The sequence below is a fragment of the Pseudorca crassidens genome, chromosome 9, assembly GCF_039906515.1.
Source record: "Pseudorca crassidens isolate mPseCra1 chromosome 9, mPseCra1.hap1, whole genome shotgun sequence".
Lineage (NCBI taxonomy): Eukaryota > Metazoa > Chordata > Mammalia > Artiodactyla > Delphinidae > Pseudorca > Pseudorca crassidens.
The window spans coordinates 52965668-52990284 of NC_090304.1; the positions used below are offsets into that span (position 1 = coordinate 52965668).

Below are 24617 nucleotides of genomic sequence, written 5' to 3' on the forward strand. Positions count from 1 at the left end.
GGATAGAATTGCATGCTATGAGCATGGAAATGTTGTGGTAAATAGAAAAAGAAACAAAAATTTAAGCACACTGTGCTAACAGGCAAAGAAAAACTAGATACACTTACAGACAAAGACTAAGTGGGAGGGACATTCCTGGTGGCTCAGTGGTTAAGAACCCACCTGCCAATGCAGGGGACACGGGTTTGAGCCCAGGAAGATCCTACACGCCATGGAGCAACTAAGCCCACACACCACAATTACTGAGCCTGCACTCTAGAGCCCGCGAGCCACAACTACTGAGCCTGCATGCCACAACTACTGAAGCCTGTGGGCCTAGAGCCTGTGCTCCACAGTGAGAAGCCACTGCAATGAGAAGCCCGTGCACCGCAACGAAGAGTAGCCCCCGCTCTCCGCAACTAGAGGAAGCCTGCATACAGCAATGAAGACCCAACACAGCCAAAAATAAATTAATTAATTAATTTTAAAAAAAAAAGACTAAGTGGGAAAGAGAAAAATGTAAAAAAAAAAGATGCCATATTATAGCTTAATTTATATTAATATATTAAAATTATTTATATATAAAATACTGATGAAGGAAAAAGACCTAGATATATGATTTTCCACAAGACTGCCCCCACTTCAGACATTAGTCCCAAGTCCCAGGCCACCTTACTTCTTCCAGATTGGCTATAAATCAGGGGTTCCCATGATCCCCTCCTCAGGTTCAATAATTTGCTAGAATAGCTCGCAGCACTCGGGAAAACACTTTACTTCCCAGTTCATTATAAAGGACACAACTCAGGAAGAGCCAAAGGGAAGAAATGAACAGGGCAAGATACATACCCAAAACCCAAGGTATTTACCCAAGAGTAAAGCATGGAAAGATAAGAGTCTGAGAGACAAAGAAGATACAGGGTGAAGGTTTAACACATTTAAGAAGATTCCCTGAAGGAGGAGAAAGATAGAGAACACAGCAAAATCGTTCTCCTCTTCTACCTACTTTCACAATTTTCTCTTTGTCTACGTTTTCTGGAGATTAACACCTAGAAACATCATAGCTAATCTTTTGAAATCAAGACAAAAAGAAAATTATAAAAGTAGGTAGAAAAAAATTACCTTCAAAGAAATGACAGTCATTCTAGGTTGACTTTTCAACAGTAACAATGTAAACTGGTAGGCAATGGGATTATATCTTTAATGCACTGAAAGAAAAAACTGCCAATGTTAATTTCACGCAGCAAAAATATCTTGGAAGAAACATTGTAAAATAAAGACATTTTCAGATAAAAACTAAGAGCTCAATGTCAGACGGAAGTAAAATGATCCCAAATGAAAGGTTTGAGTTGAGAAATGAAGAAACAAGGATATATAGATTACTTTACATAAATATTGACTATAAAAAGAACATATGGTAGGGCTTTTAAAATATAGACTAATAAAAATAAATATAGTTAGTGTTCTAAAATCCTTGTGTTATCTGAGAGTTAGATAAAGGTATTGATTAACATCTAAATAACACAATGGTCAAAAAAGAAAACAGCAATTAGGAATATTTTGAATCAAATGGTAATGAAAATACTACATATGAAAAATGTATGGGTACAACTAAGTAGTAGTTTGAGGGAGAAAAGTGTACATAACAGAAAAGGCTTAACATTAATGATATAAACATGCATTTTAAGAATGAAATGAGGACTTCCCTGGTGGCACAGTGGTTAAGAATCCACCTGCCAATGCAGGGGACATGGGTGGTTCGAGCCCTGGTCCAGGAAGATTCCACATGCCACGGAGCAACTAAGCCCATGCACCACAACTATTAGGCCTGCGCTCTAGAGCCCGTGAGCCACAACTACTGAGCCCATGTGCTGCAAATACTGAAGCCCACGTACCTAGAGCCCATGCTCCGCAGAAGCCACCGCAATGAGAAGCTTGCACACCGCAATGAAGAGTAGCCCCCACTGGCCACAACTAGAGAAAGCCTGCGCACAGTAATGAAGACCCAACGCAGTCAAAAAAATAAATTAATTAAAAAAGAAAAAAAAAGAATGATATGAACAATGGAAGGACCAAGAGGACATTATGCTAAGTGAAATAAGCCAGTCACAGAAGGACAAATACTGCATAGTTCCACTTATATGAGGTATCTAAATTAGTTAAACTCATAGAAACAGAGTAGAATGATGGTTGCCAGGGGCTGGGGGGAGGAGAACATAGGTTGTTGCCGTTCGAAGGGTATAAAGTTTCAGTTATGCAAAATGAATAAATTCTAGAGATCCGCTGTACAACACTGTGTCTATAGTTAACAATACTGTATTGTGTACTTAAAAATATGTAAAGAGGGTAGATCTCATATTAAGTGTTCTTACCACTAATAAAAGAAAAAAGAATGAAGTGAATAATAAAATTGACAATGAACAAAACCCCCTAAACTAGAAGAGCATAAATTAATGAACTAGAAAATAAACATCAGGGGCTTCCCTGGTGGCGCAGTGGTAGAAAGTCCGCCTGCCGATGCAGGGGACACGGGTTCGTGCCCCGGTCCGGGAGGATCCCACATGCCGCGGAGCGGCTGGGCCCGTGAGCCATGGCCACTGAGCCTGCGCGTCCGGAGCCTGTGCCCCGTAATGGGAGAGGCCACAACAGTTAGAGGCCCGCGTACCGCAAAAAAAAAGAAAAAAAAGAAAATAAGCATCGAAAGAGAGTATATACAGGGACTTCCCTGGCAGTCCAGTGGTTAAGACTCTGCACTTCCAATGCAAGGGGTGCGGGTTTGATCCCTGGTCAGGGAACTAAGATCCCACATGCCGTGCAGCGCAGCCAAGAAAATATTTAAAAATTAAAAAAATAATTTTAAATAAATAAACAAAAGAGTATATACAAAGCAAAAAATTTGTTCTGAAAGAAAAAAGAGAAGGCACAAATAAATAACATCATGAAAGAAAAACAGGTCAGTGCTAGAGATACCACAGATATTAAAATGATAAAAGGATATTAAGAACAATTTTGTACCAATAAATTTGAAAATTTAGACAAAATGGACAATTTTACTCAAGGGAAAAAAAAACCTGATTAGAATTATAAACATGAAAGAGATTAAATAATAAAATGTTCCTGCAAAGACAGTTCCAGCCCCAGCTGACTTTAATGGCAAGTTGAAAAGTATATTTAAGAAATAAATCATTCAAATCTTAAAAGAACTCTTCCAGGGAAGATAAAAAGAGGGGACACCCATCAACTCTTTTCCTCTGTTTAGCTTAACCTTGATATAACAACCAAAGATATCATAAGAAAGAAAAATCATAGTCCGACCTCACTAATGAACACAGGTGCAAAAATCCTAAATAAAATTTATCAAATCAAATCCAGCAATATATAAAAAGGATAATAAATCATGACAAAGGTGAATTTACACCAGAATATAACGTTGGTGTAATATTTGAAAATCAGTCAAGGTTATCCACAACATTGACAGGTTTAAAAAGAAAATCAAATGACAATCTAAACAGATAAAGTAACTGATAAAGTTAAACATTTATTACATATGATAAAACCTTAGCAAACAAGGAATATATACAAACTCAGGATCCTGTTAAGATCCTCCAGAGATCGTTTTAACTGGATGGTTGTGTCCCTCTCTAGCTGCTATAGGTACTATTGCTATGAGTTCACACATGCAACCTTCTCTGGAGAACTGCCTTGGGATGATGAAAGGTATCTTATGCAGAGGACCTGAGGGTTATACACACCTTTCCCCTACAGCCAATAGCCAATGACTGTCTGCTGCAGGAGTATAACTCTGTTATGCAATTAATACTCCAGAGAGCATAGAATCGAGCTGAGATTAAACTTCACCTGAAACTATATCATTGCTTAGTTCTTTACTTTCCCTAACTTGATTCCCTCACTCCTTTACAGGTTTCTCCTGAGAGCATTCCTTTTATAAATCATTTGCACAGAAATTCCTATCTTTGCTTCTAGGGAACTCAACCTAAAATACATATAAGTAAAAGTGTTTAAACTTTCAACTTTTAGCACATGAGGAATAGAAAGGAACTTCCTGAATCTGATAATGGCTAGCTATGAGGAGGAGGAAGGCGGGGGGGGGGGGGGGGGGGGGGATCCTACAGTCCTAGCCAAAAGAAAAAGAGACAAAAAGTACAAGAATTGAAAAAAAAGAAACAAAACTCACATAATTTGCAGATGAAATGACTGAACACATTAAAAAAATCTAAAAGAGTAAATAATTTTTAGAATTAATGTTAGAATATAGTAGAGTTTTTGGATACGAGGTCAATATACAAAAGTCAATTGCATTTCTCTGTACCAGCAAACAGAAAAAGAAATAATTTTAAATGGCGCAAAAAAATATCATGTACCACCTGTTCCCTGTATAGCCAAGTAAACTCCAACCATATCTGACCTTCCCACAGGTAATAACTATAACTTCTAGACCAAATTTGAAAAAAAAGAAAGAAAACCAAAATCCACAAAGACCTTAAGGTCCTGGAGAGTGAACAAATGCAGATTTGATTCTAAAAGGGAGTTAACACTTGGGAGAAGGAACCAGCATGGGATGTTTCCTGTTTTTATGGCTTTTGAGAGCAGACAGTAGTCAGAGCCCTGAACGGTGGCTGAAACACCAACGGAAATCCCACGGTCCTTGTGGCCTGAAGAACCAGAGCACAAAATTCAGGGTAACCACAGCCACTGGAGTATATGTCCAGAAAGGAGAGAGTTAGAGAGGAAGAACCCCACATTCTGTGCATAAACTCTGTCCAAAACTCTAGCTGACTCCTGTACTACATGTGTGGGACAGACATCAGCTAAGGATAAAAGAAGAAACTGAGATTTGAGCAGCCTTCTAGGAAACAGTTTGCAGTTTGAGTTGAACCAAGTTAATTACATGCTAAAATAAACAAAATAAACACTCTCTTGCGGAATAATGGATTCCAGGCTCTCCATAATATAACACTCATAATGTCCACGATGCAATCCATAATTACTAGACAAATGAAGAACTAGAGAAATGTGACCCATTCTCAAGAGCAAAGATAATTAGTGGTGATCAACTCTAAGATAACCAGAGGTTAGAATTAGCAGACAAGGATTTTAACACAGCTATTATCAGTGACTTAAAGAAAAATGTTCTTGCAATGGAGGAAAAGATGAGACATCTCAGAAAAGAAACAGAAACTATACAAAAGAACCAGATGGAAATTTTTGAACTGAAAAATACAATATCTGAGATTAGAAATTCACTAAATGATCTTAATAGCAGAATGGAGATGAAAGAGAAAAGGGTCCATGAACTAGAAGACAGATCAATAGACATGATCTATTCTGAAATACAGAGAGAAAAAGGTTAAAAATAAATTTAACAGAGCCTCTGAGATCTAAAAGACAATACCAAGAAATCTAACATATGTATAAAGAAAACTAAGAGAATTCATTGCCAGTGAATCTGTATTACAGTAAATGCTAAAGGAAATTCTTCAAGTTGAAGGGAAGTGATACCACTTGGAAACTTGAATTTTTAGGAAAGAAAGAAGAGCACTGGATATGGTAGATAGCTGGATAAATATAAAAAGACTATTTTTCCTTCTTTATGTTTAAAATGCATAGGACTGATTAAAGCAAAAATTAAAACACTTTTATAAAAAGTGATACAAATGATAAAGGATGGAGGTGGTATTGATGATAAAACATGGGCCAACATTGTTGCAAGAATTTACAAGGAGTGGTATAATATTAACTCTCAATACACTAAGAAAAGTTAATTTTTCAAAATTGAAACTAATGAAACAAAATCCCCCAAACTCTTTATCTGTTACAGAGATTGTACTTGTTCTCAAAAAGCTTTCCATGAAGAAAACTTCAGGCCCAGATGGTTTGGGTGGCAAATTCTATCAAACATTTAAAGAAATAAATACCATCATAAAAAAACACTTTCAGAAAATAGAGCAGGGAACACTTCAACTAATTTTACAAGGACAGCATAATCCTAATATAAAAATCTAACAGATATATAAAACGATTCTTACCAAAATATATAAAAAGAATAACACGTGGTATTTTTCTGAGGAATGTCAGTTGAATCAACATCTAAAAATCAATGTAATTCATTATACCTCAAAGTAAAAAAATTGTTTAATGCTATGGTACACCCAGACAATGGACTATTATTTAGTGATAAAAAGAAATGAGATCTCAAGCCATGAAAAGACATGGAGGAAACTTAAATGCATATTACTAAGTGAAAGAAGCCAATATGAAAAGGCTACATACTGTATGACATTCTGTAAAAGGCAAAAGTACAGAGATAGTAAAAAGATCAGTGGTTTCCAGGGGTTGAGGGTTGAGGAAGGGATGAATAGGTGGAACATAGAGGAATTTTAAGGGAGTGAAATTATTCTGTATGACAATATAATGGTAGATACATGTCATTACACATTTGTCCAAACCCACAGAATGTACACCACCAAGATTAAAACATATGTATGACCAGGCCACCCAAGATGGCTGTTCTCTTGCTCTCTGAACATCCCCTATTGGACCAGTGCCTGCTTCACCTACACTGTACTCACATGACTAACCTTCCCTCCTAATCATAGAGACATACTTGCCCCCAGCCCCAGCTAGTGATTGTTCTAATCTTCAGATTAGAACATCTCGGCAGTGAGGGGCATGCTACTCTGCTGGTTTCCCTGGTAACTGATGAGCCAACCTGACATCAATTCCCTCTATAACTGGTAAATTGCCCCCTCCCTTCCACAATAGCAAAGACTACTGCCATGTCCTGCCTGCCATCTCCCACACATGGCGAGGTGTTGCTCCAGGACCTTGCTTCAGCCATGTAAGATCCCCATGTCCATTAAATCACTGATGTCTCTGTTGCTGACTCTGGGCTCTTTCTTCGGTCTTGAGGCTGGGCAAGTATAAGGCTTGCAGGTCTGCGGGGTGCAGCCCAACAACATAATATAAATGATGGACTTTGGGTGATTAATATGTGTCAATGTAGATTTATCAGTTCTAACAAGTGTACCACACTGGTGGTGGATGCTGATAATGAGGGAGGCTGTGCATGAGTAAGGGCAGGGGGAGTATGAGAAACCTCTGTACTTTTACTTCAATTGTGCTGTGAACCTAAAACTGCTTAAAAAATAAAGTTTTAATTAAAAAAAACAAAACATGATCTTCTCAGTAGATGCAGAAAAAGCATTTGACGCAAATTCAATACCCAATAATTATTTTAAAATTTCTCAGTAAATTCTGAATAGTAATTCCATTCCTAGGTATCTACCCAAGAGAAATGAAACATGTTCACACTATGACCTGTACATGGATTTTAATGGCAGATTGATTCAGAATAGTTGAAACCTGATGTTTCTCAATTGGTGAATGAATAAACAAATTGTTGTACATCCATACAATGGAATCCTACTCAGCAATAAAAAGAATAAACTACCAATATGGACAACAAAATGAATAAATCTCACAAGCATTGTTAAGTGAAGGAAGCTAAACCCAAAAAGTCTATATACTGTATGATTTCTATAAGGCAAACTATTGGAATAGTGGAGAAATATGATGACTCAACGATAAAAAGACCACCCCCCAAAAAATTGGACAAAGGATTTAAGCAGACATTTTGCTAAAGAAGATACACAAATGGCTAATGAGCTATAATTACTGATTTATGCTACAACACAGATGAAAACTGAAAACATGCCAAGTTGAAAGAACAGGGACATAAAAGGCCATATATTGTGTGGTTCCATTTATATAATAGGTGCAGAACAGGCAAATCCATGGAGACAGAAAGCAGATTAGTGGTTGTCAGGAGTTAGGAGGAGAAAGGAGTGACTATTAATTATAGGTATAGAGTTTCTTTTTAAGGTGATTAAAATGTTCTGAAATTAGTGGTGATTGCATAACTACTTTTTTTTTTTGCGGTATGTGGGCCTCTCACTGTTGTGGCCTCTCCCGTTGCGGAGCACAGGCTCCGGACACGCAGGCTCAGCAGCCATGGCTCACGGGCCCAGCCGCTCCGTGGCATGTGGGACCCTCCTGGCCCGGGGCATGAACCCGTGTCCCCTGCATCGGCAGGCGGACTCTCAACCACTGCGCCACCAGGGAAGCCCATAATTGCATAACTTTTTGAATATACTAGAACCCCTTGAATTAGATACTTTTAAAGTGGTGAATTTTATAATTTTATGTTATGTGAATTACATTCCAATTAAAAACAACTACTGGACTTAAATTAGATCAGTGGTTGCCAGGGGCTGGAGTGATGGGATTCACTACAAAAGGACATGAGGCAACTTTCTGCAGGATAGAAATGCTCTATATCTTGATTGTGGTGTTGGTTATGCAACTATTTACACCTGTCAAAACTCTTTAAATTGAACACTTAAATGGATGAAATTTACTGTCAATTACGTAAATGTAAATTATACTTCAATAAGCCTGATTTTTTAAAAAGTATATAGAAAGGCTCTAAAACTGATGTTGGAGCCGAGGAAAATGGATAAGTACAGATGCATAGTGTTTTACCTTATAAAGCATGAATTAATGACAAACAATATTGGATGGTTTTTTCCTGTCCCTTTATGAAACATACGGAAAATGTAATTTAATGTTAAAAATACAATACTTGGGGGACTTCCCTGGTGGTCCAGTGGTTAGGACTCTGCGCTTCCACTGCAGGGGGCACAGGTTTGATCCCTGGTGGGGGAACTAGGATCCCACATGCCACGCAGCACACCCCCCCCACGCCCCCCCAAAAAAGAAAAAGAATACAATACTTGAAAAATGCTTAAATTCTCAGTGGCTTTATAAAACAGAGTTTTAAAAAAGGATATGCAAATTACAAAAAATAAATTCATGTCAGTGTGAGTTGTGATATAATGTCAACTCTCTTACTGTTAAGTTTTCCTTCATAATTATGTAAAAGTTCCTTGATATTTGGAGGAGAGGACGTTTAAGTCATTTATTTTATGTAAGTATGAATCTAATTTTACAAAAACCACAAATACAATTGATTACGATCTTTGTAAAATGTGACATTTCTATTTAGAGAACATCTTAGGCTGTACTTGACATATGTTATTGCTGACTTTTCTTTTTAAAGAACTATAGCTTCTCAAAATCTTACAGTGTACTATTTAGGGATAAGTTAATAGTATCCATATTTTCAAAAGTTATATACTAAGCATATATTATAAGAAATGTAATACTTCAATTTTGATTTGAGTGTTTTCAGGCATTGAAATAGTTTTGACTAAGGATTTTTTTTTTTTAAAGCTGTTTAACCTCCAGGGTTATCTTTATTTAATTGAAAAACAGGGACTTCCCTGGTGGTCCAGTGGGTAAGACTCCGAGTTCCCAGTGCAGGGGGCCCGGGTTTGATCCCTTCTTGGGGAACTAGATCCCGCATGCATGCTGCAAATAAGAGTCTGCATGCCGCAACTAAGAGTCTGCATGCCTCAACTAAGAGTCCACATGCCGCAACTAAGAAGTCTGCATGCTGCAAACTAAGAGCCTGCATGCTGCAACTAAGACCCTGCACAGCCAAAATAAATAAATAAGCAAATAAATAATTTTAAAAAAGAGAAAAGAAAAACAAAACTATTTTTTAAAGAAACAGGAAATTTAAACAAAACCCTAGTAGTCCTAAATATGCCTTAGTTACTTTGGGGAAAGGAGGAAGAGAGGAGAATGGGATCAGGGAAGTAGACACAGAAATTTAAACTGATTTTATAATTTATTTCTTTAAAAAGGAGAGCTGATTCAAAGTTAGCAAAATGCTGTGATTTAACAAAATGGGAACTGTTTACCATTCTCTGTGTTTTTAAAAAAGAAATCAATTTATTAATAAGTCTCATTATTTCTTCCTTAAGTTTCTTATAAGATTCTATGAGCATCCTAATATAAAACTTTTATATCTATATTTCTAGAAGAGTCTCCAAGCAACCCTCTGCTACTCTAAACTATCTCATACTGATTACATACTGCAGCCAGATTAATCAACCAAGAACCAACAATAAAGTCCAATTCTGATTATATCAAATGTAAAGGTTAGGAAGGGTGGGATCAGATCTCAAAGGGCAGAGGAGTTTAAAACCTTTTTAGATTCAAATACTCTCTCCATTTCTCTGAGTTTGTGTGTAGGTTAAAAAAAAAGGTAATTACTACCTCATACAATCTTTGGAAGGATTTAAAAAGACTTTTTATATGAAAGCATCTAGTACCATGTTTGGCATATTGGCATTCAATAAATACTAGTTTTCCTTCACCTATTGTTAATCGCCACAAGAGTCTAACACATGTGCTCTACCTGAGTTTTTAAAAAATCTCTTCATATATGGTCAGTTAATCTATGAAAAAGAAGGCAAGAATATACAATGGGGAAAGGACAGTCTATTCAATCAGTGTGCTGGGAAAACTGGAAAGCTACATGTAAAAGAATGAAATTAGAACATTTTCTTACACCATATACAAAAATAAGCTAAAATGGACTACAGACCTAAATGTAAGACTGGAAACCATAAAACTCCTAGAAGAAAACACAAAACACTCTTTGACATAATCGTAGCAATATTTTTTTGGATCTGTCTCTTATGGCAAAGGAAACAAAAGCAAAAATAAACAAATGGGACCTAATTAAACTTAAAAGCTTTTGCACAGCAAAGGAAGCCATCAACAAAATGAAAAAACAACCTACTGAATGAGAGAAAATATTTGCAAATGATATGACCATTAAGGGGTTAATATCCCAGATATATAATCAGTTCATACAACTCAATATAAAAAAAACAAAACCCATTAAAAAAATAGGCAGAAAACCTGAATAGTTATTTTTCCAAAGAAAACATACAGGGACTTCCCTGGTGGTGCAGTGGTTAAGAATCTGCCTGCCAATGCAGGGAACATGGGTTCGAGCCCTATTCAGGGAAGATCCACATGCTGTGGAGCCACTTAGCCTGGGCGCCGCAACTACTGAACCTGCGCTCTACAGCCCGCAAGCCACAACTACTGAGCCTGCGTGCCACAACTACTGAAGGCGGCACACCTAGAGCCCGTGCTCCACAATGAGAGAAGCCACCGCAATGAGAAGCCCGCACACCACAACGAAGAGTAGCCCCTGCTCACCCCAACTAGAGAAAGCCCACGCACAGCAATGAAGACCCAATGCAGACAAAGATTATGAATTAAAAAAAAAAAAAACATACAGATGATCAACAGGCACATGAAGAGATACTCAACATTGCTAATTATTAGAGAAATGCAAACCCAAACTACAATCAGGTATCATCTCACATCAGTCAGAATGGCCATCATTTAAAAGTCCACAAACAATAAAAGCTGGATAGGGTATGGAGAAAAGGGAACCTTCCTACACTGCTAGTGGGAATGTAAATTGGTACGGCCACTTAGGGAAAACATTAAGGAGGTTCCTCAAAAAAAAAAAAAAAAAAAAAAGAGCTACTATATGATCCCGCAATTCCACTCCTGGGTACATGTCTGAAAAAAACGAAAACACTAATTTGAAAAGATACATGCATCCCAATGTTCACAGCAGAATTATTTACAATAGCCAAGCTATGGAAGCAACCCAAGTGTCCATCAATGGATGGATAAAGAAGATGCAATACACACACACAATGATGAAATTTTTAAAATAAATTTATTTATTTATTTATGGCTGCGTTGGGTCTTTGTTGCTGAGCGCAGGCTTTCTCTAGTTGCAGAGCACGGGCTCTAGGTGTGCAGGCTTCAGTAGTTGTGGCAGGTGGGCTCAGTAGTTGTGGCTCGTGGGCTCTAGAGTACAGGCTCAGTAGTTGTGGTGCATGGGCTTAGCTGCTCCGCAGCATGTGGGATCGTCCCAGACCAGGGCTCGAACCCATGTTCCCTGCATTGGCAGGCGGATTCTTAACTTTCCTGCACCAGGGAAGTCCCCAAAATAATGAAATTTTGCCATTTGCAACAACATGGATGGACCTGGAGGGTATTGTGCTTAGTGAAGTAAGTCAGATAGAGAAAGACAAATACTGTATGTAATCACTTATATGTGGAATACAAAAAAATAAAACAAACTAATGAATATAACAAAACAGAAACAGACTCACAGATATAGAGAAAAAACTATGGGGAGAGGAAAGGGAGGAGAGACAAAATAGAAGCAGGGGATTAAGAGGTACAAACTACTATGTGTAAAATAAATAAGCTTCAAGGATATATTGTACAGCACATGGAATATAGCCAATGTTTTATAATAACTTTTTTTTTTTTTTTTTGCGGTACGCGGGCCTCTCACTGTTGTGGCCTCTCCCGTTGCGGAGCACAGGCTCTGGACGCACAGGCTCAGCGGCCATGGCTCATGGGCCCAGCCGCTCCGCGGCATGTGGGATCTTCCCGGACCGGGGCACGAACCCGTGTCCCCTGCATCAGCAGGCGGACTCTCAACCACTGCGCCACCAGGGAAGCCCTGTTTTATAATAACTTTAAATGGAGTATAATCTATAAAAATTTTGAATCACTGTTTCACACCTGAAACTAATATAATACTATAAATCAACTATACCTCAATTAAAAAAAAAATCTCTTCATTGTTCTTGCATGTCCCCTGTTCAGTTTCATTTCCGTAATCAGTTTCATTCTATTTTATTACTCTATTTCTCCCACTCTAAATTTTCTGCCCCCGTATCCACCATCTATTCCTATCCTACTTAACCTTTAAGGCCCAGCTCAAATTCTACTTCTTACATAAAGTCTTCCTGACTTTGAACTCCTATTGCTCTTAGAAACCAGTACCAGACAGTTGACCACTTAATTGTTCTTTGTTCATGTTTGAATTTTTACTTTTAATTATTAATTATAAGTACATCAATACACTTTCCTGTTTTAAAAAATACTAATAACACAAATAAAGCTACAGAGATCTTTGACTATTATCATTCCCAGACCCCTCTTTTAGGGGAGCCAATACTGTATGTGATGTATCTTTGCAGACCTTTACCTACATCTACATACTTACAGAAATGTAGTTTTGCTTTATCTTTTTATTTTACATATATGGTATCAAATTGTACACGATGCTCTGGAACTTGCTCATTTCATTCAATAAATCTTGGAGGTCCTCTCAATACATGTAGATATGTGTATTCTTTTCAAATGTCGCAGTGTTCTAGTTTATTTATTTATCCTTTCCCCTATTGGTGGGCATTTAGGGTTTTTTTTATAGTTTTTACCTACATGAATAATGAAATATTTCAGAGGGAAAATGACATGAGAAAATTCTGAAGCAGAAACCACAAAACAAAACTACCACTTACACTGAAGAGATTTTCTAACAAGGTTGAGTCTGGTGAGCCGAAAGCTAAGATGACTTTGTATCTGAGAAGCATAGTATTTTTCATTTACATTATAATTTTCATATTCTTTTGGGCATTCAGTAAGACCATTTTCATAGTTTTGTTGGTAAGGTATAGTGCTCATTAAATTATTTGGTGTAAAAGGTCCCATGCAGGATTGGATACACTACCTGTCTGTTTATTCTTTCCACCAGCATTAATCATTTTCTCCATTAACTCCCAACACCAGAGGGCAGCAGCCTCAGTACTAATTAGCAATAATGTAGAGAGTAAGTGACTTATGAAAAAAATACTCCTTTAGTAAAATCTACACTAAATTACTAACCAACCTTTTATTTGGGGGAAAAGTGTTTCTAAACATATGAAATAGGTAAAAACAACCAAATAAGCAAAACATACTCTCTTTCCACAAAGATAGATAAAAGAAATCAAATTTAGATTATCTGGGGAGGGACCATGAAAATCCGAGCTAGTGGAATATAACATTTACATTCTATGGTTAATTTAATGTATCTTATAAGTACAATTCGGAAGAACCAAATAAAGATAAATTCCTTTTCATTAGCTTTTTCAAAGAGGAGGAAAGGAAGAGATGGGGAAAAAATAATTCCAGATTAAAGATATATCCAAATAGACTTCTAATGGCCTTGTAGAAAACTTAAAGGAACTAAACAAAAAACCTTTATGAAAGAAAAAACAGGGCAAAGAAGACCCCCAAATAAAAAGCAGAAGTAGCCAGTCTACCTATTTTGAAATTTTCAGGTGGGAAAAAAGAAAGTGCTTTCAAATAAGAATGCTTTCCCTTTCAAGTATAAGTACTTTTTAAATTCACGGACTTTAATTTTTAGAACAGTTTTAGGTTTACAGAAAATTGAACAGATAATACAGGTAGTTCCCATAAATCCTCCCACCCAACCTGTTTCCCCTGTTGTTAACATCTCGTACTGGGGCTGGAAAGAGGGGAGGTAAGGGGACTTCTTTAATGGGTATAGAGTTTCAGATTTGCAAGATAAAAAAGTTCTGGAGATCTGTTTCATAAAAATGTGAATATGAGGGCTTCCCTGGTGGCGCAGTGGTTGAGAGTCCGCCTGCCAATGCAGGGGACACAGGTTTGTGCCCCAGTCCGGGAAGATCCCACATGCCGTGGAGCAGCTGGGCCCGTGAGCCATGGCCACTGAGCCGGCGCGTCTGGAAGCCTGTGCTCTGCAATGGGAGAGGCCACAACAGTGAGAGGCCCACATATCGCAAAAAAAAAAAAAAAAAAAAAAGGGTTAAGATGGTAAATTTTATGTTTTTTACCTCAATAAAAAATTAAAATTTTCTGTTTTGTCTTCAGATTGATCCTCAACATTGAAAATAATAAGTACCAGGTTAAGATTGTCTAAATATTGTTCACTACAGACCCTAGTAGTGGGCTTGGATACAATTTCCTTCTCACCAGGCCCACCTTGTGTCTTCTGAAGGTATTGAGATCAAATGGATTTTTTTTTCCTTAAGCTCCATCAACTAATTGTTCAAAATCATGCCCTGTTTTAGTTTTCTTCAGTTTTGAACCATAACTTGCTTATCCAGGTCTGTTTTCCTTCCTTCCTCCCCTCCCGCCCTCCTCCCCTTCCTCCCTTTCTTCCATCTGTGGATAACTGCTTTTCTTTTTTTGATGTTGCTGTTGCCAGAAATAACATGCCATCTTCAACATTATCATTAACATCTTCCAGCTTTTTATTGCTTATGGCATAGACATTGCATTCTTTTTCACGACACATTTCTTTGAAGCCCAATGTCAAACTAGTACACAGTTGTCACCTGGGATTTCTTTACACTGGACTCCTGGGGTAGTTCCTTCATGTCAGCTTCCCTCATATTTCCTATTTCCTTTTGCTATAGGTTTCTTCAACTTATGCTTTTATATTTTCTATTGCATTTGGCAGGGGATGGAGGGATACAGTTTTTTTTTTCCTTAACTCCCAAGAGCTCATTCTTCTTTCCTCTTCCTTTTTCATAGCATCTTTCCTTGTTTGATGGAATAATTATCCTTTTAAACTTAATTTTAAGATTTTAAGTTCTTATGTTCCCTTATTTACCTCAGTTCCTTTCTGGGTCCATTGCTTTGTTTTTATTTTTCATGCTGCTTGTTTTCTTTACATAACTTGATCCTTGGTTAGTCATTGATATCCACAGATTTTTCTGGGAAGCTGGTATGGGTTTTCTCTGGTTTTGTATACATAGGTATGTTTTCTACCAATCTCTTCTCAAATAAAATGGCCAATTGGGAGCTCTGTATTTGTGAGCTAAGCTTACTGTTCTGGAGACTTTGTTAGCACTGATTACATTATTTAAGCTTTCAAAAGAATAACTAAAACTAATGGCATAATGAAATTTAGGCAGGGTGGGGACTTCCCTGGCAGTCCAGTGGTTAAGACTTCGCCTTCCAGTGCAGGGGGTGCGGGTTTGATCCCTGGTCAGATAGCTAAGATCCCACATGCCTTGTGACCAAAAAACCAAAACATAAAACAGAAGCAATATCGTAACAAGTTCAATACAGACTTTAAAAATGGTCCACATCAAAGAAAAAAATCTTAAAAAAAAAAGTTTAGGTAGGGTGGAGAACAGTGTGAGTGAGCTCTCATTTTTCATAGTATGTATTTGACAGATAATATCCAAAACAAATCAAGGAATAGTGGTACTAGCATATTATTTAGTCTTTTGATGGTAGTCATGAGAATAACTAAAGACAAACAGTTAAAAATGGTTTTTAAGGAGCAAACTGAGGATGAGAAGAGGCAATTAGGAACGCCACTTTCTATTATAATACCTTTGTACTAATTTTTAAAAATCATAAACATGCATTTCTTTGAAATAAATTAAAAAATAAAATGGTAGAAACTGAAGAGCAAATGTAAGGAATTTGGAAAGAAAAAAAATGTGTGTGTGTGTGTGTGTCTCCAAACCATTATTTATATGTACTAAATCTCTTGGACAGAGGGAGAATGTTGTTGCCAAGGAAACCTAAGCAACTGTTGAGCAGCAAATTCAGCTTTTAAAAAATATTTCATGGCAATTTATTCTGCAGAATATTACAGCCTACCACAGCTTTCGCAAAAGTCAGTAAAATGGTTTTAATGAGGTCCTTGAAACTTGGTTTATTATGTCACTAACATTTACTAAATATTCAGGTTAGAGTCTAGTACAGTGATAAGAAAACTAGAGTAAAGGTCAGATATCCTAGGTTTAGTACCAAGTGTACCACTTAAAAGCCAGTCGTTTGAGCAAGTCGTTTTCCTTGTCTGAAACTAAATTTCTTTACTTATAAAAATAGGGATAACTACTACCTAGCCTGCCTACCATACACGGTTGCTGTGAATATCAAATGATTCAGATCATCAAGGTTTGAAACACTACACAAATAAATTCAGTAATAAGCACTAATATTTTCCAAAATTAATAAGGTGATAAGTGTTCTTCATTGATTAAATGCCAAATTATGTAAAGTATTAGAAAAATGTGAACAAAAAATGTAATATAGACCAGTATTGTAAAAATTGGATTGAACTAGGTGGCAGATCCAAGTTCTGGTCCAGGCTCTACCCACCACAACTGATAATTTCCACAACTTCTTTGGGTCTCTGCACAATGAAACTGGACTAGACAACCTTTGTAGAGGTGCTTCATGGGTGTGTTTTCCATCACATGATGATGATTTAAAAGGAAATTCATTCACCACTTTTAAAACAATTTGGGCTATATTTTGCTTGAAAAACTTTCACTGCTAGATGTTTGAAAATCACTGACTTTAGAATGAAGTCTTTTATTTCTATTTTCAGGCATTTCATAACCCTAACCTAACTAACTTATCTTTACCTTTACCTTCTACTCTTTCTCAACATAGACCTACATTCTGAGACCATAGTACTCTACTCATTATTTCTCAAAACGCCAAGCCAATTCCTGCCTCCATATTGTTTTCAATATGTATGTAGCTGTTGCTGCTACATCTGGCTGAGCAGCTCTGCCCTGGGTCCCGTCCCACTCCCCACCCATACATTCACACACCCAAATTTGGCCAGTGCTTAATATCTTTGATACGACTGTTTTCGAAAAGTTAAAATTTACAGCATATCAAAAACAGGAGAGAGTTTTCATGTTAAAGAGAACCTGGCGTCTAGGCCAGCAAGACTTGTCTGTAATTTGATAGAATGTATGAAAGCTGTGAAAGAAAGAAGTAGGAAGGAACTGGGGGCCTTAGTCAGCTCTAAAAGATAGAAGGGGAGAGCACTGTAGAAGAGTCATCTGCGCATTGCCTGGAGGAGGAACACCTTGATCCACAGACTTGTTGGATTCCAGTGGTAGGACAGTCCCATCACAGAGATTGATGCATTTACTTATTACAGGCTAATGCTGTTAAACATTTATGCCATGTATCTGACTCCCTGTGATTTGATTTCACAATCACTAAAAATATTCTGATTCTTTGACTTCCCTTATGGTGCATCTAGAAAATGGCTTGACTGAGACAAATCTATTTATATTACAACTGTACCATAAATTAATAAAACAGCATTCTGAATTCAGACATCAGTTTCTGTAACCTTGAGCTGGGTGAGTCCATCCTGAGACAAGACAGACTAACAAATTAGTCTGAAGGTATAGGAACCAAGGGTCAGATCCTGGACTGTACTAAACGGCACAACAGAATGCCACTCCATAGAAACAGGAAGGGGTACATGGGACCTCCCCAATGAACACCCTGTCTTGTTGCACTAATTTCTTTTTAACACTTACATACACCTTTATTGATTCAAGGCCACTAACGACATACTAATGCGTTTCTATGACCTGGTCTACATGCCTTTCCAACAATTTCTCTCTATGTACCCTAAGCTACAGCAGAAACAAATATTCTAAGTATACACATTAATGTTTTTATCTCTACTTGGAATATTCCTCCTCTCAATGTTGACAAGCCTAAATTTTAATTAATCCTGAAGGTTCAGCACAGATAACACCTTTTTCATGAAGAGATTTCAAAGAACACCACACACCAAGGCTAAAACGAGCAATACTGGTGACCTAGGCAAGTAGCAAATTGCCTTTAGATCAACTTATGTCTTAGTACTATGTGCCTCACCAGAGTCATCAAGAATCAGGGCATTTGGTAGGTTCTTTTTTTCACTATAAAAAAAATAAATAGGTATTAATCAGGTATTAAACTCAGTTTCTCTGTGCTGGAAGACCACATATGCCATCCACGTGTAATGCAATAAATGCTGTTGGTCTGATCTATTATTTTACATTTCTGCACTCTACATTTCAGTGCCCTGGGACATCATAGCCTAACTTACCTACACTATCTATCTACAGTAGATACACCTTTGCTTACTAATTAAAAGTATTTTTCTCATTAAGGGAGGGATCAATTAAGTAAATATTATTTTTATTAAATAATTATTAAACTTATTTAAATCTATTTATCTGTTAAAGGCACTTGTTACTTGCTCCCTGTATTATATATGTGAGCTTTTGTTTTATTTTCCCTTCTATTTTCTTTGAAGATACAATCCATATCTAGTTCATCTTTGTGTCTCCCACAGATTTTCAGCCAGTGCCTTGTATGTAGAGGGCACTTTAAATATAAATTAATTTCTCTTCCACTTACAGTGAAGGCTCTCCTCATTCTTTTTAGATGCATCCCATCTTCTTATTGTCTTCCTTGACTACCCAGTCCACAGGTCACTTACTTTTAAACTACTATAAAAACTGACAGCCTATACACCATTTAATTGCCACCAATACCACCCTTGCGTTATCTTTTTACATGTATATGTATTTCATAGTCTTTTTACATTTTAGTATACCCCAACAATATCTAGGTATAGCATGGACAATTAACAAATATTAATTCATTCAGGTAATATTTTTTAAAAAATCAAATCAACAGACCCATTAGGAAAAGTGTAGTCAAAACTGGCACCTAGGGCTTCCCTGGTGGCGCAGTGGTTGAGAGTCTGCCTGCTGATGCAGGGGACACGGGTTCCTGCCCCGGTCCGGGAAGATCCCACATGCCACGGAGTGGCTGGGCCCGTGAGCCATGGCCACTGAGCCTGCGCGTCCGCAGCCTGTGCTCCGTAACGGGAGAGGCCACAACAGTGAGAGGCCCACGTACCGCAAAAAAAAACAAAAAAAACTGGCACCTAAAGAGAACAAAAGATTTCACCCATGGCAATGAAAAACAAACTCCTATTGTTGAATGGCCAAAGGCTATGACATACATAATAGTTACTAGTAAATTAAATTGTGTTGGAATTCTACAAGTGTCTTTGAAGTTCATAAATCACTTTAGGGAGACACAAGTGCAACCACATCCATTTACTGACAGCAGATGGCTTTAAACAACAGCAATTAACTATATTAAACATATAAGGATAACTTTCACTTGTAATTTAGTTAGATATCCCTGCTGAAGATATTTATACAGGCAGTTTGTAGTATATATCATTTCACAGTATGCTAAGCCTTAGCTCTTTTATTTCTATTAGGCTTCCTCCTCCCTAATGAACCAAAAGTAGAAGAGCAATCTCTGAATCTTCACTTCTTTTGTATCCTTTCACAACAAGGAACTATATTCACAGCAGGCAATTAATAAATAAAAAGTTCAGCTTTTCTTACTGAGTTTCCACACTGTTAATAAGTAGATGAAATACAAAAATACATCAATAGCTCAAAAGGAAAAAGAGAGAGAGCATGAAAAAGGCAGGGGAAAAATGTGGTTTCACTTCCAAATGTGAATAAAAATAATTATGGATGTAAGGAGGCCAGCTTTAGGTTTTAATCATTGTTTTTCCACTACCTAATAATTTGCTATTCAGCTCCTGCTGTCACATAGCTTTTGGGTTGGGTGGCATAAGCTCACCAGGTAACCTAATGGATTTAAAGTTATTTGCATTTTGCACATCCTTAAGATAATTAATGGGATACCACAGATTTTTCACACTTGATTGAAAAAAAATATATGTGTATACATACATATTTTTTATATATATGGTCAAATCCTACAAAAAGGGTGTTAGCTCTCTAGTATCTCAGTCAGAACACTCTAGAGCCTTGCTACTCAAAGTGTGGTCCACAGCCCAGCAGCATTGGTATCACTTGGGAGCTCATTATGAGGCAGAAGCTCAGGCCCCACCCCAGGTGTCCTAAATCACAACCTGCATTTTAAGATCTCCAGGTGATCTGTAAGCACTGCAAAGTTTGAGCCGCACTTGTCTAGACTCCAGAGGAGGAATTAGAATGTCCAAGATACATATGATCAAGTAATACTAAATAACTCGTAATTGCTTATTTGTTGGTCTTCCTCATCTGCTGACTGAAGGCTTTTCGAGGGCAGGAACCCTTTCTAGCTTCCTCACCACCAGCATACGCTGGACCTAAAAGGCCCTGAAGCACTACCCAGTGCTCAATGGATATTTTTTGCTGAATGCATGAATGACTGAACAAAGTGAAAATAAAACTTTTTAAGAAAGCTAATAATCCTTTAGGAAATTGAATAACATGATTTCACATATTACCACACTAATACTTTAATTCAGTATTATTAATTCCATTTAAAATATGTTGACTTCTCTATTTCAACAAATTCATTTAATGCATTCGACAAAGCAAAAGCCTGGATTATCTTCCTCTGTTGGAGCCAAGGGCCTCTTACAAGTGAAATAACTGCATTTTAATTTTAGCTCTCACATATCCATCCTATATGCCTGCACAAGATGAAATCATCGCAACAATTTGGAGGGGGTGGGGGCGGAATAGAGGAGGAATGGGTAAAGCAAAAACAATTCTGTATCAGGAGCATCACATGAAATCTGGAAAACATGATTTTTGGAATAGGATACTTCCATAAAATAACTCCCGGCCAGAAAAAGAAAGAGAACGCTTATCTTTCTCAAGAGCAAAAGGTGATATTAGAGAATACAAGGGAGCGATTAAAGACCAGCGACTACCTAGCGACGCAAGGTGGAAACACACCAGACCAGAACTAAAGAGGATAGCGGTTAGATAGCGTCCAAGAACAGAGCAAAAAACCACTTTCAGATTTGCAGAGAAGGAAGTCAAGAGAGAAGAAAGGGGAAAGGAAACAGCTGTATTAAGGGTATAGCTTACGATGATAATTATTATTTATTATTATTTTTTGGATTAAGAGGGATGACATACACTTGAAGGGGGGGGAGATGGGAGGAAGGGAGGTTGCACTTTCGCGCACTGCAAAAGGAAGGGACTACAGGCATTCTTTCCCAGCTCAGACGGTCCCAGGGAGGCAGCCCAGGCATAGGTGGGTGGCAACGCCCGGCTCCGCTAGCCGCTGCCGCATGGCCTGAGCCATCTCCCCCACAGCCTGCCGAGCACCGGGTGGGGACGAGAAAGGGCGTACACTGGGTAGGGGGCGGATGCCGGGCTGACCAGGTACCCACCTTATCCCAAGGTAGCCACTCCCAATGGCCGTGTGTAGCTGAGGGTCCCCGGAGTGATAGGGGGCGGATGCCGGGCTGACCAGATACCCACCTTATCCCAACGGAGCCACTGCCCGATGGCCGTGTCTAGCTGAGGGTCCCCGGTGTGATAGGGGGCGTGGAGTAGGTTGGAGTTCAGGTCCCCCTCTGCGTTTTCAGCCATGGCAGCCAGACTTGGGTGTGCGGGCCTGGGGGGCCGGCAAAGACACGTAGCTGGAGGGGCTTGACGTGCGCTCACCAGGATCCCGACGCCCCCTCCTCACTGAAGGGCATCGGAGACCAACCGCAGGATGTTTGTGCCAGCTCCTGCCGCAGCTTTGGGGAAGCAGGAGAGAGGGGGGACGCGGCCGCCCCGCTCCCAACTAGACCAGCTCCTGGTCTCTCTGGGCGACCAGACTGAGGCGGTCCCACCGCGAGAGAACAACAACAGTCCTAGATGTCTGGGTCGTGGCCCCGCCGCGGCCGCCGCACTCGCCACTCTAGGCCCCGCCCCCCGCGCCGCTGGCCCCGCCCCTTCCCAACCCCGCTGACTTAAGCTTCCGAGACCCGAGGCGCGAGCCGGGAATGCGCAAGTTAGGAGCCGCGGGGTGGTGAGGAATCGGGGCACAGCCCTTTTTATTTTTTAATTTGCCTTTTTCCACGTGTTTTATCCTTGTTACAACCCCCACACACTCCCACGCGTCTCATTTTCTGGATCAGCCGCTACGGCCACCACAACGCGCTCCGCCTCAGGGCTCGCTTTGTGAATCTCCGTAGCGCGCGTAGGCCCCCTCCCGTTTGGTCTTGGGGCGCCCGCCGGCGGGAGGGTGCGCGGGGCTGTCCCCGCACGGCGTCACGGGAGTTGTAGTTCTTTTCTTTCCTCGAGGTATGTGGAGGCCGCCGCAAAGACTACAACTCCCGGCAGCTCCGCGCCCTGCGTTTTCTCAAAGGAAAAAAGATCTACCTCTAGGCTGTTCCCTACAGACACGCCCTGTCCGTGTTAGGTTAGCTGCGGTTTGTGGCTCTGGGCTTCAATTAAATTAAACAAGGACTGGTACAGTAAGGGGACAGCTGATACCCATTAAGTGCTTTACAGTTTACGAATCGCGTTTTGTCGTTTCAACCGTCGTGTGACAGAGTAAATGGACGTGATCCATCCCCATTTTACACACAAAGAGGAAACTGCCTCTGAGTGAACCGACTTTTTCAAAGAGGCGGAATTCGTGATGGAACAAGGGTTCCAACCTCATTTCAGATCTCAGATGGCAGTTCTTTTTGCTCTGCTGCTACAGTGGACTGGGAGGCAGGAAGAACAAGCTGACTGGGGAAAAACAAAAATCAAGTTGTGAAAGAGAGAAGATGTGTCAGCATTTAACCATAACATAAGTAAGAATGAATAAGAGAGTGCAAAAATCAATGGCAGTAGGAATACAGAGGAAGAAGAAAGATTATTGAAATAGTCTTAAATTTCTCCTTATTTTGGCCTCCTCTCTTCTACAAGAATGCTCACCTTTCAAGTCACAGGACTTTAGGTGTGGGAGATGCTGAGAAGTGCTTACCTGTCAGACACAGCTGCTCCTGAGTTTCTTGGTGTAGCCTTACAATGGCTCCATGATTTTGATCGAGTATCTTGTAACTCTTTCTCTGGTCAGCATTTTTGCAAGGAGAGTGTAATAATATTTACACCTTGGCTACAGTAACTTAATGAATGGCTTTAAAATGCTTTGAGGTTCACAGATAAAAGACATAATAAATTCAAAGTATTACTTTCTTTCCTTTAAAAAATGCCACTTACCATAATAAAATCCCAGCTACCAGGGTACAAAGGGATTGTAGCACCAATCCCTGAAAAATAACGTGCTGTGGTTGGGAATTACAGTTTTTGCTAATCAGTTGGGTGTTTCCTTTATGGAGTCAGTGGGTTGTTTTAATCACACAAGTCCTGGGAAATAGCCATGAGTCCTGGAGAGAAATTCATCATTCACTATCATCAGCATTATTGTCTGCGATGAACGTTAATTAAACATGTACTCTATGCTAAGTGTTATGCCAGGGGCTGAGGCTACAAGAAAGTATGCAATTGTTCATTTCAAGAAATAAAATCTGTCTGGGCAGACAGGATGTATGCAAGAAAAGATAGCCCATGATAAACAGCAAGTGCTTGTTGCAGACAACTGTTAAGGATTTAGAGTGTGAGATAGTCGATAAGAGCAACAAGTGACAGAAGGGACCAGCAATGAGCTTTGAAGGATAAAAAATTAATAACTAGAGGAAAAAGGTAGAGGGCATTTTAAACCCATAGACCATTGGTCTCCCTAGGAGTTTGTTTAAAATATATATCCCTGGGGGCTTCCCTGGTGGCGCAGTGGTTGAGAGTCCGCCTGCTGATGCAGGGGACAAGGGTTCGTGCCCCAGTCTGGGAAGATCCCACATGCCGCGGAGTGGCTAGGCCCGTGAGCCATGGCTGCTGAGCCTGCGTGTCCGGAGCCTGTGCTCCGCAACGGGAGAGGCCACAACAGTGAGAGGCCCACATACCGCAAAAAAAAAAAAATATATATATATATATATATATTCCTGGACACTGCCCCAGAAATTCTGAATCAGTGCATTGGGATGGGGATAGGGCCTAGGTACGTACATATTTAACAGATATCTATTGATTGTGACATAGGTGGCTAATCAAAGTGTGATAGGAGGACCAGTCTATTAATCCTCTGGGAGCTTATTTAGAAATGTAAAATTTCAGGCCCCATCCCAATCTACTGAATCAGAATCTGAA

The 24617-nt window shown here is 39.1% G+C and overlaps 1 protein-coding gene and 1 pseudogene across 1 annotated transcript in view; one reads left to right on the forward strand and one right to left on the reverse strand.

Moving 5' to 3' along the window:
• The window catches only part of PGM2L1 (phosphoglucomutase 2 like 1), a 70959-nt gene extending 48610 nt beyond the window's left edge, over positions 1-22349 (reverse strand). The window contains exon 1 of the mRNA XM_067750309.1: positions 21912-22349. Within this exon, the coding sequence (XP_067606410.1) occupies positions 21912-22022 (111 nt within the window). The 5' untranslated portion in view covers positions 22023-22349. The remainder of the gene's footprint in view (positions 1-21911) is intronic.
• Positions 22350-22375: 26 nt separating this feature from the next.
• Positions 22376-24617, forward strand: part of LOC137230606 (anaphase-promoting complex subunit 13 pseudogene) — a 69595-nt pseudogene continuing 67353 nt past the window's right edge.